Raw genomic sequence first — 18379 nt, 5'->3', positions numbered from 1 at the left:
CACAAAAACTTGTATGTGGGCCAAAAGAGCTTGTTTGCGAGAACAACGTGAAATGATTCCAATACGTATCAAATTACTATCTTACCTGCTGCAGATGACAGAGGGGCTGATAATAGGGTCTGACAGGCTAGGTGCACTCTGAGTAGAAGTTAAGACTTTGTGTGGCTTTAAGCCTTGCTTAGTGTCAGTATCTGTAGAGTCTGGAAATGACACGGAAGATGTTTTTCCAGTAGGACTTGTGGCAGGTGTCCCCTGAATCGGTGAATGGCATGGGGAGGCGAGAGGTGAAATATTTGTCGGGATACCTGGCAAGAGAAAAGAAGAGTCTTGTCAATTAACAGAAGTGGCAGATGGTTGTATGAGTTCACTGTGCAGAAATACTCCTCTTGAGATGCACAGGTACCAGCATAGCTTCCAAACGGAAAAACCCTCCTCCACTCTGAGCCAAGCCCATGGCTGTCACAGGGAGATGAACCTCCATTAATATCAGCTGCATCTACCTGCCAAAGATCTGGCTCAAAATATGAAGCATATTCTCCCTGTTGAGTAGGATGCACTAACTGGCAGGCATGAAATGAAAGGCATGCATTAGTGGCACGACTATTGGTATCAACATGTTCTAGCGACAGAGACACCAAACTCCAAATAGGCAGTTCCCAGACCCATCTGCAATTTCTCGTTGCTTCACTATCTCCATCTGTAAAGCAGGGACAAGAAAGACTTACACATATTCCCAGCAAATTTGAATTTCTACATGTGTGAAGACTAGCAATAAACCAAAAAAAGCAATATTTAGTAGTCATACATTATATGAATATTGTCATGGTTTAACTGCTGAAACCAGGACAATATAAAATATTGCACTTATGGTGCCATTTCCACATTCCTCACAGATTTTGGGCTTGATCTTGTGCAGCTTGAGTTTACTTTTCAATATCTGTTGCTCACTATGGGAGACTTGTGACCATTACCTCTACCACATAGTATTGTACTCCTGAGCTAGTGTATCGGAAACTGCCAATATCCACATGTGTGAACGCTAGCAAGATGTAGTTCTCTCTGTCCCCTATTCTAAGCACCACTGCCAAGATGAAATGCATCAGCCAGTCCAGTGTCTGAGACAAAGTGCCTCTCTCTCTTCAAATCCACTTTATATTTTCTAGTCTCAGACAAAAAGGTGCCATTCACAATAAACTGCAGGGGAGCAAAGATAATCTATTGTAAAAGGAAATGCATGTAAATTGACTTAACCTCCTGAGCTTTGTTCTAAAGTTTGTAGGAACTCAGCCCCTGTTTATTTACCATGTTCATCTTCAAAGCCAAATGATATAAAAAGCTTGGGAACTTTAACTGGTTTTATGTTTGAATTGTGCCCACTATCTAAATGCATTCCAGACACAAAAATTATCTTAGAATAAGGCAATATGTTGATCTAAGTTTATGAAATACTAACCTTGCAGGATATATGTGTACAGTTCCAGTGGGTTTTCCTGATAACAACTTACTGTGATATGAGGTTAAAATACGATTTACTGTTGACAATCCAAGAGTTAAAAATAATCTCTGACAGTTACTACACTACAATTTTGAGATATCCAACATCTCCTAAGTTTTGATTAGGGTATTTCTTCAGCAAACATGTGGTATGTATTACTGTCTTAATTCAATGATTGCAACTAGGATATTATGCTAGTCTTGAGATCAGAAACCTACAGCCTACAGAGCAATTAAAAAGTTATCAGATTGCCTTGACATATGGAAATTGCTTTAAAATACAGAAAGCCTCTGTTTCACATTTACTAATCCTTTGAGATATCTGCTTTCCATCCAAGAAAAATATGTCTTTAAAAACATTTCACAGTCTGTTAGTTGCACAGGGGATTGAGTTGGATTATTACCTATTATCATTGAGCTATATGTTACCCAGTAATCTCCATGACTGTTAGAGAATACACTATATGTGGTCATCTTTCAACAATTTAAAGCAAGTCCTGGGAATTTAAACAGCAATTTTCACAATACTGTTTCTAATCACAGCTGGCTTTCTACTGCTAGTCTGGGCTCTGTCTCTTGAAATATGTTTGGTTGTGGTTTTTTTTGAAAGATTAATTTGCCAGGGTAGGTAACCAAAAATAAATAAATTTACCAGAAAAATGCAAACGTACTTTCAATAATCCAACATTTAACCATTTAGTGGCAAAAGTGAGAGAAAACTTGTCTTGCTACAGCAAGGAATTTTGAACGATCAACATAACAGAAGATGAATAATACAAGGACATCTTTTTTAAGTACATCCATCTGCTTAGGTCCTCCAGAACTTTTATGCACGTGCAGTGTTGAAGAAATAGAACAGTAACTTCAATGTGATGTGAAATTACATATGAAAACACTTGAGTTTACCTCACAATTTTGGCAAAATAGGTATAGCTAGCAATATTTTAAAGTGCTAATGTTTTCATGCATAATTAAAGACACATTTTGTAAATTAAGATTTACAGATTTATCTAGATCAGCTTCCACCAAGAATTATTATATATTGCCAATGGAGCTAATACATAAAAGTCTAATTTATATTAACTAGTGCAAATTGAAGCAATTCTTTAGCTGGAACACAAAAACAAATTATAATTAAAAGTGCATGATTGCAAATAGCCTAAAACATCAGAATATCAGTCTTCTGCATAAAATGCTGAGCCAAAATTTTTACTCCTGTGAATCAGTGCCCCTAGGAATTGCTTGTGATGGAGTGGAGCTCTCCCTTCATCACTGGGGAGCTCGTGTCTTTGGGCAACAGAGATGACTATTAACACTTTCTAGAAGCAGAAGAGACTAAATGTAAAACTGACTGATGGGGTTGGTAAGTCTCGTTTTCCATGTATAAAATATTACACCCTCCCCCACCACTTTCAAGTTAATGGGTTCATCTCTGAAAATCACAAGTCCAAGTTGGATTTGTTTTGTTCTAAAACAAACTCCTGGATTCCTGGTACTATATCTCCATTATTTTCCAGTTTCAATTTTATTCATTTGCCTATGTGCCTATTATCTTTAAAGATAATATCATGTTACTTAATCTTCACTGTGGTATAACAAAACAGCTTCTGTACAAGAGGAGATTAAATAAGCTTCAGTTTGAAAAGGAGATATGATGTGACAGTGTTAGATATGCAGAATAACTGTGCTGCCATATCTTCAAACCCATCTCTACGTTTGGGTTCTCTGACTTTTCCAATGTCAGGCCTCAGGCACCTATCAATTTCCATCTGATGTCTGGGCGGCCAATATCTCTGAACAACATTGTCTCAACTTATTCTGTGTTTGGAAAAAAAAAAAAAGGGCTGATTTAAAAAAGGAAGTCCTTGTGATCATTTTGAATTACAAGTTAAAGCATGGGTAAACATTACTTTATCCTGCATTTGTACAGGGAAGAGAACCACGTTACTATGGATTAAGACTGATTTATGGCTGTCATACTGCACATTTCATTATCAATTAAGAAGTCGCCTTCTCAATTTCCTTCCCTCAGTTAAAACAGGAGTCATTTTTTTTAAAGGCCCTAAATGCTGAGTAAAAAACCCCATATTTTTCATCTCTAAAAATCAGTAAGAACTACCTGGACTTCCTCAATAATGAATATATAGATAGACCTCTGAGTTAAAATGGCTGTGTCTTGGATATATTTGCATAAGACAGGTCAGTTGCTGCCTACAGCTCTGAATGGCATTATGTAGATTGTGCTTCAAGAAATCTCAGTCAGGTAACATACACAGACAGTTAATTTAACAAATGTTATACAAAACACTCTGTTCTCAGCCCTGTTGTAGTCAAGAGAATTACATGGATACAAATCACAACACGGTTTAGTATTGCACTTGCCACATCATGTCATGACTAACCTCTATACATCGTAAAAGTCAAAACATTTGCAATGGCATCACTATGAGCTATAATATTTTAAGCCACTGTTTTTTTTTTTAATAAAGGAAATAACTCTATTTATATTGGTGGAAAAATAAGAAAAGACACAGATTGGACAGAGAGCAAAAGCAGCTCCACGTGCAAGTCATGGGGAAGCAGATAATCACGGCCGACAGAGCCACAGATACTCACTCACCTTGCCGGCTCTGCCTTTTGGTATTCAGGTGGTTGGTAGAAGACATGGCGTAGGAGGTGGAGAAGGACCTACTCTTTGTGATTGTCATCAGAATTGAGCTGTTCCAGGAGTCAGCGCTGCAAAACCAGAACACAAACAAGCATCGTTCAACGCAGTAAAAAGCCTAAATGGCAGATCTTAAGAAGTTAGGAGCCACAGTAAGAAGTAGGCGATACTGAGCACAAAATCTGACGAGGAAAACAGCATCTATCTGCTGGCCGAACTGCTATTTGTGAGGCGCTCCATATTGTATTCAGCAAAAATATTTACAGTGCAGACACTCCAAAACTGGACTTCCTTCAGTGCTCAGGCCTATTCACTTTATTTATACAAAGATGTCTTCATTATATTGTTCTGACAGTACAAAGAGGCTTAAAAGTTGAAATAAGTTAAATTTATATTCTCTTTTAACGCCTCCTTACAAAAGCCAGAAGTTCTCACTGTAAATGAAAAATCAGCCTCCTTCACTCCTCTGCTGCAACTGCCAAGGCAGATACCCAGTAACCCTTCGGGCGCCGGAGGAGCTCCTCAGGGGGCTGGAAGAGGCTCAGAAGAGCCCTGCATTGCTGTTGCTACTGGTGTGCCTCTTCTCTGGGTGAAGCATTTCATGCTCTAGCCAACTGAAACACATGCTGCATCCCCCAAAAAATCCTGTTGACAGACCCTGAAGACATTGGTCACTGATCCAAGAGGAACTTACTGAAGGCAAATAGGGTGCATGTGTCTGTGTGTGTGGGGAACAAATGCTGGTCCCCTGTGCTGGTCCCCTACAACAGGATGGGTGCATACTTTCAGCCTTCAGGCTATAACTGTGTACCAGAAGAGGCCAAATACTTCTGCAAAGCAAGAGAATTGTATTTATCATTGTTTTCCCGAATGACACTTATCAAATGTCAGCTGCTTGCAGGGATGTAGCACTGGCTGTTATCATGAGGCCTATGACTTCTCTGGACAGATCTGCTAGGCCTCTCAGGCTCCACATTTCTCCTCACAGCCTCACATCCAAGTGATGAGATGACATGCAAGACAGAAGACAGCCTTTTAAAGCAGCCTAGGTCCAGCTGAACTTGAAAAAAGACTTGAAAAAAACAAGTGTTCTGAAAGAAAAAAAGTGTGTAATATTGTCTCAACTCTACAAATGCCTTATTGTTTTGGAAGACCAAGCACTACCTACAAAAATATTTGCTGGTTGTCTCAATTGGCTCAAATTCCTATAAGCTGTGACGAAGTAAGACAAAGAAAGAATCCAGTTGCTTTTTAATTTTTTTTTTGTTTGGTTTGTTTTGTGGTTTTGTTTTTTAATTGACAGGAAGAATATAACACACTGGTCTACTGTAAAGAAAACCAAAACCAAACCAAAACAAAAACCCCAAATCACATTATTTGACTTCTTAGGGGAGAACCACTGGATATAGAATTGACTGAGGGAAGGAATGTGGAAGCTCTAATTATTTTTCCCAAATCATTTGAAGCTATAGGAGGACCATGTCTTACCAGTTTAGTGACATGGGGCTGGAAGAATACAGGTTTACTAATCTTAAACAGAGATTTAAGGGGGCTTTTTGCAAATATGTGCGTATAGAAATCTAGAGGTGATGCCCCAGACTGTGAGGAACAAGTTGCAGATTTTGTAACTGCAGAATCTGCCACAGGGAAATTCCAGTGTCATTTCCCCTCTCCTACCCTTCAAGCCATGAAATGTTTCTTTCTCTGTGACCTCTGGCATGCTTGAATTTGGTACAGGGGAAGTGGCAGATAATCAAGATTTTTTTTTTTCCCTTCAGTTCAAAATTCTTTTCCTTGAAAGCAAATCTGTATTGGTCTGCCAAAATTTTTAAAGCTAGACTTATAGGATTCATTTTTCCCCTTTCTGGAATACACATTGTTTCTCCTACTGTAAAAGAAGAACTGCAAACAGTAGGCTGGGAAGCTTGACAGAGCTATAATTATACAATTGGTGACATTAAACGTAGGAAGAATTGATAGCCTGCTTAGTTGGCTCATCATGCAGAGTTATATAACAATCGTAGAAAAGGACCAACAATAATATTTAATAGCTCTCCTTCTCCCTCTGATTCCCATCTTAGGATGCTTACATACTATGTGAGAGTCTGGGATCAACAGTATAAATCAAATGCAACCTGGGAACCACAGGCCGGTGACTGAAGAATATTTCCATTTGGTTATAGCGTCTTTATATTTACTTTTACTGAGATACATGGGACTCCTCACAAAGAGAACTTTGGCTAACCATGTATTTTTCTTGCACCAGACATTCAGTGTACTCTGCAGGCTGCCTTGAGCACCTACACGTCCTGCACGAGAGCCTCCTCTATGGGAAAGGTTTACGTACCTGGAAGAAAGGCCAACCAAAGCAGCTCTCTGGGGCTGCATTCACCCAAGCTATCCAACAGCAAACACTGGTGATGTCAGGCCTTCCCAGGTTCTATCTTTTTCTCCACTACCGGCACCAAATTTTGAATTGTAGAGAAACATGTGAGTTTTCTGATATCAGAGCTCTGAATTCTCTTCTTGAATTTGGTGCTTTTGCTCTGCTCTTCCTTTCCCCACAGCAAAGTATGTCTCCACATTCTCTCCTCATCCATCAGTTCCAAGATGATCGCCCTGGCTGAGGTCGGGAGGGGACCTTTATTCTCACAGGGTGGCACCATAACTACCAGCCTGCACAACTGAATGCCCTCCACCCTTCCTTTGAAGGCTCTGCTCCTTTCTGACTAGAATAGAAAAATAGTCATGGAGCCAGAAAGGAGGAAATCCTGTTGAAATAGCTAAGCAACATATCATAGTTAACAGCGCCTGGGACCCAAGCCTCTCTTCCCACAGATGAGTGCCCTTCCCACAAGACCAACATCCATTCAACTCCTTCCTTCACTGGCTGCTACTGGATTATCTGCAGCAGCCCTTAACCCTGTGGAGGGTTAAATGCTGTTCACCTCAGGCTAACTGGTAGCATAGAAGCCCCCAAATGTGAGGTACCTAGGTCTGAATGCCCTCAGGCAGATAAACAACTTTATTAGGGTAGTTCTCTTCAAATGCCGTAAACCAGTCAGCTGCTGGCTGTAAGCAGCTGAGTGGACACTACTTCTCTCTCTCTGTTTCATGGGAGGACTATGTATTTTATGATATTGGCTCAGGGATCAGGCCCTGAGAAAACCAGAATGGGTAAGAGTGAGCAGGAAATACCTAACTGATATAGTCAGTCATGAGGGACTATAGCCACTAGATAAAAACCCGTCTCTTCAGAATAGTGAGAACTAGTGTGCTTCCAAGTAACTCTGAAAGACTTTCAGGGATGTGCTTTAGGAAACCAGAACTAAATTTTGGTTTGGGCACAAAATGGAATAGGTAGGTACCTCAGCCTATGCAAATCTCTTTGCAGATCTAGTGCTCTGTTTCTACGATGCACTAAATGAACATAACCTTAAAGTGTATGTGTCATGATTGAATCCAGAACTCTTTTTCCCAGCAAGACAAACAAACAAACAATGTACAATTCCTCCAGTGATTTTCCTGAAATTCGTGTCAAAGCTTTATTAATTATTGTAGTTGCGACTCTTCCAGTACCAGCACCTGCTTACAGAACCCTTGAAAATATGGGGCATCTTAAATGAATAAGTAAATAAATACATCATAAATAGAAGCAGGCACTCAGTCTGCAGTGTGTATTTGCTTCTTGCAGCAAATTAGGAAAAGCCTTTTAACTAGATGGGACAGTTGGGATTAAGGATGGGACAGCTGGGATTCTGAATCCCAGAAGCTAAACTCTGTGGTCAACGGGAAAGAAGTGCTTAAAATTAGGGAAAGTACAGCAGCCATCCTACAAGAAAACTTTACACTGCTCATTTCATTTTCAGCTTTTCTTTCAACCTCTACTAGCAAATCTTCCTTTGTAATTTTACTCCTAGATTATACCTTTTTTTCCCCAATAGTAACAAATCTACTTTCTTCTCTCCACTAAACCACTTTTTGACTTATCTAACTCAATGGTTTTTATTTACCATCTATTGCTGGTATTGCATTTGCGTAAGTTCATTCAGGGAGCCCTAAGCACTTCTTATATTCTGGAATTAAGTGTGTACATGGGATGCAGGGCATGTACAGTGCTGTATGGTTTGATGATACTCCATTTCTATGGACAGAAAACCACAGAACTGTGTATTTTAGGAGGGTCCACTTAAAATCAGGGTTTATGTTCTGGAAGTTAGTATCTAGAGGGTGGAGAAGTGCTTTATGAACTGGTTTAATGACAGGACCACATCACTAGGTGTGTTCTTAGAAGTGATGTTCAGCAGCTGGGTTACTTGTTAGAATTTTTTCTTGGCTGGGCAATACCCATGAAAGAAACAGCTGCATATCAAGAAGACTTTAACCAGATACCTTGCCTTGTTTCCAATTTTATTGTGCAATTCTGCACTTTGCTAGCATAAATAGATTTTTTTAATTATTATTATTTTGCTTCCCAATAATAGGAATAGTTTCGGCATAATCTGACTAAAATTGGGAATGCTACTTCTTTGGCAACCCAATTTAGAGAAACATGAGGAAGTAGTTCTAACGCACTTTGGAGTCAGCATTTTAAAGTGAGGGACACCATCACACAGAACCAAAGCAATTTGCCCAAAGAGAGACATGAGAGAAGAGGTAATTTGTAACCTGGATGAAGATGATTCATGAGGTTTGATGCTGGCACTGCGATCCCTTCTCACTGGAGCTGGCTCCAGTGTAGGTAATCCTGTGGCTGATGTTGTTGTGGTCCAAGTTGAGGACACTCGTCTCAGCAGTCCTGGAGGCAAACTTCTCCGTAAGCGCTAGACAGAAATCAGTTGCTTAGATTTTATATAGGCTTACAAAAACTTTAAACATGCAGAAGAAAAACATTTCCATTTCATCAATTCTGCCTGACAAATCTAGATTCTCCCAGGTATTATGGTGCCTACCTTCTATGCAAATCAACACAGCTGGTGCTTTAAAAGCTTGGAGGGTCTGGATCATCCTCCCTATTTCAAGTTTAAGAAAAGGTATATATCCACAGCCCCATAGCCACAGATGTTCAACACCTGGAGCTCTCACTGGAGTCAGCCAATGTTGGTTGTGCTCTTTAAAAATTTTGGTCATACATGACATGGCCAAAGGCACTTAAACAAGTCATCAGGGCCATGAAGGTGACTGAGGTATTGGAGCACCTGTCATAAAAGGAACGGCTGAGAGAGCTGGGATTGCTCAGCCTGAAGAAGAAAAGGCTCAGGGGAGATCTTATCAATGTATATAAATACCTGAAGGGAGGGTGTACACAAGATGGAGCCAGGCTCTTTCCAGAGGAGTCCAGTGACAGGACAAGAGGCAATGGGGCACAAATTGAAATACAAGAAATTCCTTTTAAATGTAAGAAAATATTTTTCACTGTGAGGATGATTGAACACCGAAAGAGGTTGCCCAGAGAGGTTGTGGAATCTACATCCATGGAGATACTACTCAAAATCCAAATGGAAATCCTCCTGAGCAACCTGCTCTAGGCTGAGTCTAGAGAAACCTGCTCCAGGCTCAACTTGCTTGAGCTGAGGGTCTGGACTAGATGATCTCCAGACTGGACTAGATGATCTCCAGATGTACTTTCAACCTCAACTATTCTGTGATTTAAACTGTCATGAATGCTCAGAGTCAGAGATTCAAGGCAAGAAAAGTTGTAAGAAAAATAAGTGAGGGGAGCTCCAACTTTTCTTCCTGCCATATATACCCAATCCAAAGACCACCCACTGAAATAAAACTTTCATGCTTTGGGATATGTCTCCTGAAAAGCTTAGAGAAAGCATCACTGTTTACAGCAGATTTTTCTTGACCACCCTGCATTCTTCTTTCAGTTGACTCTTCCTTTTCTCCACTAACAGGACTCACATTGTTTTTCTGAATTTTTGAAGGCAGAAATAATAAAGAATGATGAGAGACAGTCTTTGTGAATCCAGATTTGCTGCTGCAGATGCTATAATTTTGTAAGATGTTTCTCTTGTAGTTCGCGTGAAGTGTTTACAGTTAAGAACTAAAATAAATATGTCTCTGTTATAAAGAGCTTTGACTTTGCCAGAGGGTTAAGAGATATGAGATGGAAGACACCTGTGGTTCTGAAGCTCAAACTCACAGATAAATATGTTAACATACTATCTCCTTACCCAAAATGCTCTGTGTTAGATGCTTAAGGTAAAGACCCTAAATCTATATTTAGACACTCAAATAAAGGACTGCAAACTATTAGTTTTATGAACCGTCATACATTTAGGTCAGTGAATTCTTCAGTCAAATTAGTTCTCTGTAGCATTGACTCATTTCTTCATCCTTTATTCCTCTTCTCCTCACTAGGTATTACGCAACAGCAAACTGGTATCTGTTCGGTGTATTTGCTCATGTGATGGCAGTGTTCCTCCACTTAACTTTTCCCCTCAGAGCCTAGAGTACAGCCATTATAGACACGTACACTAAAGTAAACTGGAAAATGCACTCAAAAACCTGTGAACATGCATTTCATATATACAGCTGCTACATAGGCAAATAGGGTAATAATTATCATCACACTAAAATATATTTAAAGAAGAATCACAAGTGTTGCAATTCAGATGGCAGGAAATGCTGGAATGAATGCTGGCTGTGCCATTTGAACTGTTAAAACTTAAAAGCATTTGCCTGTGCAATGTACTCTGCCTATATTTAATTTTACAAGGGAGACTGCAGTACAAAAGTATTTTGGTTTAGTTTCAAAAGTGAAAAGTAAGCCTTCAAGGACAGCTAATTAGCAACGAACCTACAATTCAAACTACTTCAAAGCTGATGTGTTCTTTCTAGTTGTTCACTTACTAAATGTGGGTGGTTAACACTGGTTATTTCCTGTCGGATTCCTGAGCATTCATAAAGCCATCTGTCAAAGCAGTAATATATATATATATATTTGGTTCAGTCTTCTTTTTCTTCTCAAGACTACTTCTCATGAGCTCACAATATTTGTCATACTAAGTATTGTGGTGATCTATTTTGTTTGTTTGTTTGGTATACAACATTTTAAACTTGATCCAAAGCACCTGGAGGTCATCAATAGAGACTTTTTCATTGACTTCTAGAGGTTTCACACCTCTAGCTAAGGGAAGGAAGAAGAGACTGAAATTCATACAGAATTTCAAATTCCAATCTTCAAAGTGGGCAAAAAGGTCCCTCATATTAGTACTTAATTCCCCACTGCTCATTAACTAGGATAGTCACCCCACATGCAGTGGCTCAAATCTTTTGAATGGGAGGGGACTTTGTGTGAGAAGTAATGGGGCAGACTTGCGAGTCTGGATGCTGAAAGGCTTTTGCTTGCTCTGCTCCCTATCATTTCTTCTCTCTTAAGCTCCAACAAACACCTGCGAGGAAATATGCACACCATCTATGTGAGCTATCCTGTGTCGAACATCATCTTCTAAAGATGCCTGAACCAAAGTTAACCTGGCCATGAGTTGAAGGACACACAGGAATTGTACTGCTATGAAACCAACAGTCTACTTAGCTGTCCTTTTATAGTACAGTATGATTAGTACATAAAATGTTAATCTGAAGCAAACAAGCAAAAAGCCCAGTGCCATCTCCCAGTAGTCCAGTGCCGTCCCTTTAGGGAGAGCCAAGTTATAAGATGATGGACAGGGTCCAGTACTCACCTTGGGAATAGCTAGTTTCTCTCCTTTCTCCGGACATTCCTCTGAGTCGGAGCAGGTGTAGTTCTCACTGAAGGACACCAAAGGGTTCACCCTTGGCTTGTGGATGGCCTGGAAAGTTAACTGCGTATTAAGCAGGTTGCTCACTGTTCTCAGCGAAGTACACACATTAGGGGGCAGTGAAGGATCTGCCAGAAGGTCTGTAATGAGCCCATGTGCTTCTCCCATGACAGCGATATCCACTGTGATACTGGTACCAGAAGACTAAAGAAGACAAAAATAATACATGTAAGACAATAGAAGTGAACAACCTGCTGAGCAGTATCTAAAGCTGTGGTGAACTCTCTCCACAACTTTTGTTAAAGCAGTTACCCACAGACTGGAAAAATAACAACATGAAATAATTCTTTAAATAAGGAAAATCATGCTGAATAGATTGATCATCAGGCACAATGCTCACAGTCCACAAAGAGTTTCGAATTTCATCATATCTGATTTCACAGCTTTCACCATCTGCAGCTGACTTAACCCACCCGAATGAATTGTTCAGGCTCCCTACAGAGACATAGTCAATGTCTAGGGGCTATTTGCCCAAATAATTTTGGAGACATAGCTTAGGATGGGAAGAGTCTCTCTTGAGAGATGCCTTTCTACTAACTACAGAGGCATCTAGAACAACTAATTTTCAATGCTTATGCTTGGATGAACGAAATGAATCCCAAGCATATACTGAGATTTTAAAAATATCTCCATGCTATTAAAATATAGCATTCTGGTACGGTGGCAACAACATTCTTCTCCAAGCAACTGCGTATTGGGCAGCTATACCAAAATTGAAATGGAGTAAAAAGTGGATTTTCCAATCCTTATTTTATTCAGACAGAAGTGATGAGAATGGTTACTCTACAGACTTGTACGACCAATTCAGAAGGTCCTTACTTGCTCTCGGGTTTGAAATACATACCTACTTTACATGTATCATTTAGAAAGAATTATTAACGGAAGTGAAGCGTAAGCAGAAATAATGCCAAGGAGTAGCTCATATCACTGGCAAATCTTACACACCCTACCCAGTACATGTATATAACCTGATCTGTAAGTGACACACTGCAAACCAACTATGGCCCAGGCAAACTGTCTTCATATGTGTAGTCCATCCATCATGCACACAGGTAAATCTAACACAGCTGTAGCACTGGGCTTCTAGTGCATGCACAAGAGGGTTGATCCATAAATCCATATTTGAGTTTCTCCAGAACTTCCCGACATTCAGCAGCTCCAATTACCATCTGTCCTGAAACCCAGTAGGGCAATATATTGGCACTAAAAGAAACAGTCTATTGCCAAAAGCAGGAAAGTAAAGTCTGTGAATTGACAGCTATATGATACAATTGCAAAAGACTGAGGATCTTTAAAATCTACTAGAAGAACAGTGAGACTGGATGCAACAGAAGTAGAACAACTAGAAAGGCAGGAGGTATATGAACTTTCAATGCAGCAGTGACATTTCAGCCTCACTGGCTGGTGCACTATAAATCACCATAAATTCTGCGTGGAATCACTAATTCAAGACACTCCAAGACTGACCATTTTTCCTTTGCTGTGTTTCTGACACACAAGCTCAATCCTGCTGCTACTGTTTGGGACTTTTCAGCAGGTGTACGTGCACTTTGCCAGAGACACGATTCCAGGAGAATTTGTACTAATTTGTTTTCATGTATATCTTAGAAAAATCTAAGATACAGAGCTTTCCAAACGAGGAAATTATGCCTGTGAAAAGAACATACGGGTTTCTTGGAGTGGCAAGTACATGGCATGGAGAATTGGGCAGACTGCTTAGCAGGAGAGTGATCAGAGCCCTGGCCAGGAGTGACTCCCCAGTGATAGCATTTATGGACCTCACAACACATCAAAGAACAGCGTAACAGGGCTTGACACTGCTTCATTCTCACAAAAGGCTTTACAGGCGATAACAAATTATTTCTGAGGAAAGTGATATATTAGCTAAGTACAGCTAAACCTCTCCCTACTATCTTCCCAATTGCGTAGTGTGGACATCAGGCCCTTGGCAATAGCTGTTTCACTCCACTGATCCACTCCTCGTGTCCTCCTTCTTGCTGACACAAAGGTAAGCTGCAGGAGCAAAAGACAGGCCTCCTCACTCACCATCCTCTCACGCAAAGAGAAAACCAGCCTCTTTTTCCCACTTTTCTTTTCTTTGTCATGATACCAAATAAAATAAACCAGTAACTGTTTGATATAATGAAGTGCTATTTCATCCTACTGAAACAAAGTAATGGCTGAGGTTAATTTAATGGCTCTTTCATTACTTAACCTCTCAGGAGCGCATGCAGAAGATTCTGGCAGATGCTAAAGAAAATGCTTAAATTTAAAGACAAGGCTTGGGATGGAAGGAATTAATTGTCTATCTTAACCTCAGCCCTGAAAAACAGACCAAAGGGGAATGAGGGAGAATACATCATTCAAAGTACGATAGAAGTCTCCTATTTTCAGCAAAACTGCATAATCTACAGTTTGAAATTCTGTTAAGCCTGGAGCCTGGAGTTGTTGACTGCCAATCAGAGACAGAGATTAATACTTCAATGAAGTAAACAAGTCTGACTCAGCGGGCCATAAGCAGAGGCCCAGATTTTGTACAGCAGTACTAATATTTTGCAAAGCAGCCAGCATTGTTCTCCATGATTAGTACCAAGTGGGGAGAGGGAGAGCCCTTCTCTTCTCAATGGTGAATTTCTGCCACATGGCCTCTGACACGTGGGGAGGCCTTGTCACATCTTGGTGACCCCTGCCTTGACTCTGGGACCCAGCAGATTTGTTCGACTCAAATGCCAGGCTGTGCCGAGTTATGCGAGGAGCTGGTGCTGAGGCCATATGGCCCAGGAAGAGAGATGTCAAACACCAGGTCTGCATGCTCCCTCCTGAGCTGTGCCTGCACCTCACTGAGAAGGACGGTCTGCACTCAAATCGAGTGGGTACTTACACATGTAACACACTGCTGCAGCCCACGCCTCTCCAGAACAGATCAGTCGAAACGAAGCGATTCTCTCTTTGGACGTGTGCCTTGCACCTGGGAAAGGCTTCCGAGTTTGGCAATAGCACGTACGACACCACCTCACCTTCTGCACAATGTCCTCTTCATACAGCAAGGTGGCAGGACCTTTCACATTTCTGACCAAAAGTCCACTACCTGCAGATCTGACACCTCACGTGAAACCCATGCAGCCATCCACCCTGTCCGCATGGAGCATGCCCAGAGAGGTCAGCTCCATGCCTGTAAGGAGGTGCACGCTGAGTGTCCCTCACCAGGGCTGAAACGAGACGTATATCCTGCCAGCATAGCCCAGCCAGGGCCACCATAAAACATCAACAGTTACCAATTTGTGCAACATGACATACTGCATTGAACAACACTTCAAAACGAAAACGCTTTACACAGTATTTCAAAGACATCACTGTATTGTAGTGAGCTGCTTTAAACGGCACTTACATATATATCATAGTTACAGTATCGTTTGAACTACTCATAATGCTTAGAAACCTTAGAATGAGAGCGTATGTAAAAGAACAGACCAAGCTTAAATTCATCTCAAAGAAAGAAGCAGAAGAGGGTAAACACTGCTCTAATCCACTGATTTCAGTACCTTAACACCACATCCTAAACTGATACAGTTTATATGTTGTAATTTAATTGCACAGAACTTGTATACAGGAAAACAGTTTCTTTTTTGAGCAGTTTGAATATTTCATCGATCTCAGGATGAACTTAGAGTACTATCAGACTAGATAAAATTACAGGTATTTAAATTATTATTTTCTAAAAACAGTTACAAATTGAATGCATGAAAACATTTTAAAATGTTTTATTTTTTTTATTCTCTACTACAAAACAGTAGAGAACTGTATGCTTTGCAAACCATTACTCAGAAAGGAAACTGAAATGTGTTTCCCTAAAGGACAAGGAAACCTGGAATTTCTATAAAATACATATGATGATGTGAAAACATAAAAATTTATGCAAGACAGTAAATTGCTGAAAATTTTAGACTGATGTAATTGTATATATGCGTATACACACACATGCACACATACATACACACACACTGTCTTTTTTTTAGGGTAAAAGTGCATACAAAATCCATGCTCAGACTTTGTAAGTAGTTTTCTACTAATGTGCATAGCCTCTGCATGAACTGATCTGGATTCTTTCCAAACCACTTTACTCATCGAAACTCAAAGGCCGGATACTTGGGAATAGAGGCATGAATAACATGTTTGCAATCAACACTAACAAACAACTAACCTCATAAAACAAAACAAACCAAAACAAAACAAACAAAGAGCTAAGCTAAGGTGAATTTTATTTCACACTGGTCAGTATTTATTTACCAATCTATGCTAATAATTGTGAATGCCGTTTCCTCCCATGAATTTTGGAGAAGATTGGCTTACTTTTCACTTTGTGACTTCATTTCAACTCCGATTTAAGCGATGTCATGCAGTGACTAAAACTGAAATGCTCTCGGGCATGAGAATGAGAAAGCAAACAGGCTAGAAACAAAAGCAAAACCAGATCAACTAAACATGCTCATTGATAACTAAGGTAAGAAGCAAAATAAATTCCTTATAATGTTGAAAAACATCTGGTTTTGTGCTTTCCCCGTCCTTCCCCCCTTCTTTTTTAAATTGGCATTTGGGTGGGTGTTTTAGGCTGTTCCACCTGGAACTCCTAACTGGGCCCAAATGCGCTTGCTGTATGTTTTGGGGCTTCTTTTTATGTACAGAAATAAAAGAAAAGATTTTCCCCTAAAGAACTCGTATGAAAAATAAGATGGCCAGATCACAGTAGGATGCATTAGAGACTGGGGACAGACATGCACAGTTCACAGCACCAACCGTGCAATCATCTAAGTTTGCATGGGTGGGGGCTTACTGGGAATTTGCAAGAAAACTTTCACGTACCAAGAAGCGCACATACTGCTGCAACTGCAGGGCCAAATCACAAGTAGCATGTCCCACTGTCACACAGACAATTTTTGTCAGGGCAGGAAACTTATCTTCTAGGCACACTCTTAAATGCAATATGAAAACAATATTCTGGTAAATTTTAATGATTACTTAGAATTTTTAGGTTTGAATAGTTTGTTTTGGATTCTGTAACATGGCTAGAAAAAAAACTTTCAAAACTTGCATAACCTTCTGTAGGCTTTTATATTACATTTCACAAAATCTTATTTGTTTTCTTCTATTAAGTTATATTATGTATAAAAATCTGAGAATAGCTTTTTACTCACTAGGGGGAAAAGCAGATAAAACTGTATAGGAAAAATGAATTTAGGAAAATAGGAATAACAAATTCCTTTATCCATAAGACCTGATAGATAAATGTAGTTTACAAATTGTTCCTGGTTAAGAAACAGTTGACCCACCTGTGAAGCAGAATTGACATCCTTATACGTAACAGATGCCTTACTGCAAATAAAAGTCTTCCCCCTGCCCCCGCATTGATGTTTTGCATATGATTCTCATAAAACTGAATTCATTCAGCTTAACTAAAAATACTGCTCTCTCTCCACCCTACAAGAAAGGACAATTAACATGACAACATAAAACCAGTCAAAACTTAGGCATAATAAAAAAAAATAGAAGAAAGAAAAAAAAAAATAAAACAGTTATCAAACATGAACCACAATTCATTTCACACAGGCTCATGTTAGGGAAAAAATAAAATCTCCATTTGCTGTGGCTTGTACAAGGAAAAGCACTGAAGGCAGAGATGCTGCCCTTTCACCACGTTACGCTCAAGAACACTCTGTAAGTGAAAGAATGGGGGAGGTGAAGAGGAAAAAAAGGAAAAAAGCAGCATCCAGCATATCTTCAATCTTCACACAATTACGAGCAACAATAAATCACAATTTGATATGGTTTCCAAGTCACATCATGAATGCTCAGGCCAAGCTGTCTGGAAACAAAATTAAAAGCAAATATAATTCTCTATTATTTTAATGTCCACAGAGCGATTTGAAGGATAAACATGAATTGGCTTCTATGGAAATAATGAATCATTTTAAAGGCGCCACAGACTTAACTACTCCACCTTTCACTAAATGACTAAGGAGAAAAGAAAAGTGTGCGTAGAATTCTTTGACATTTTGCTTTTCCATATTTAAAGCTGCAGAACTGGAGTTGTACCCAGACTTCTTATTTTATTTTACTCTTACTTTGTACTAACACGAGATTTTGGGTTTTCTCTTCTCTGGCGAGCAAACAGGACATTTATGAGAATCTTCTCTCCACTTCAATGAAGCACAGCAATTTCACTGCTCCCTGGCAGTGGACCAGCTGCAAGCTCTGTAAGGCATATTCTTTGGTAGGACTGAATATAGCACCTTCCCTTTGACTCATTACATTGATCAAAGAAAACCTTTCCTAATCAGCAATGGAATCACTGATTTTGCTGCTGATTCTTTAAAGCACCCAGAGCCACATAACCATAAACCAGACACTGAAGCAC

At 39.8% G+C, this 18379-nt stretch overlaps 1 protein-coding gene across 6 annotated transcripts in view; it reads right to left on the bottom strand.

Annotated features, from left to right (window-relative positions):
- Window positions 1-18379, bottom strand: part of PDE3A (phosphodiesterase 3A) — a 267927-nt gene that overhangs the window by 39934 nt on the left and 209614 nt on the right. For all 6 annotated transcript variants that reach the window (XM_072874501.1, XM_072874537.1, XM_072874529.1 and 3 more), the window contains exons 3-6: window positions 11851-12111; window positions 8828-8982; window positions 4115-4230; window positions 86-305 (exon numbers count right to left, since the gene is read on the bottom strand). In XM_072874501.1, the coding sequence (XP_072730602.1) occupies window positions 86-305; window positions 4115-4230; window positions 8828-8982; window positions 11851-12111 (752 nt within the window). The remainder of the gene's footprint in view (window positions 1-85; window positions 306-4114; window positions 4231-8827; window positions 8983-11850; window positions 12112-18379) is intronic.

Source organism: Ciconia boyciana, chromosome 1 (genome assembly GCF_034638445.1).
Source record: "Ciconia boyciana chromosome 1, ASM3463844v1, whole genome shotgun sequence".
Taxonomy (NCBI): Eukaryota; Metazoa; Chordata; class Aves; order Ciconiiformes; family Ciconiidae; genus Ciconia; species Ciconia boyciana.
Note: the sequence above shows the minus strand (reverse complement) of the source record. Positions and strands in the feature narration are given on the sequence as shown.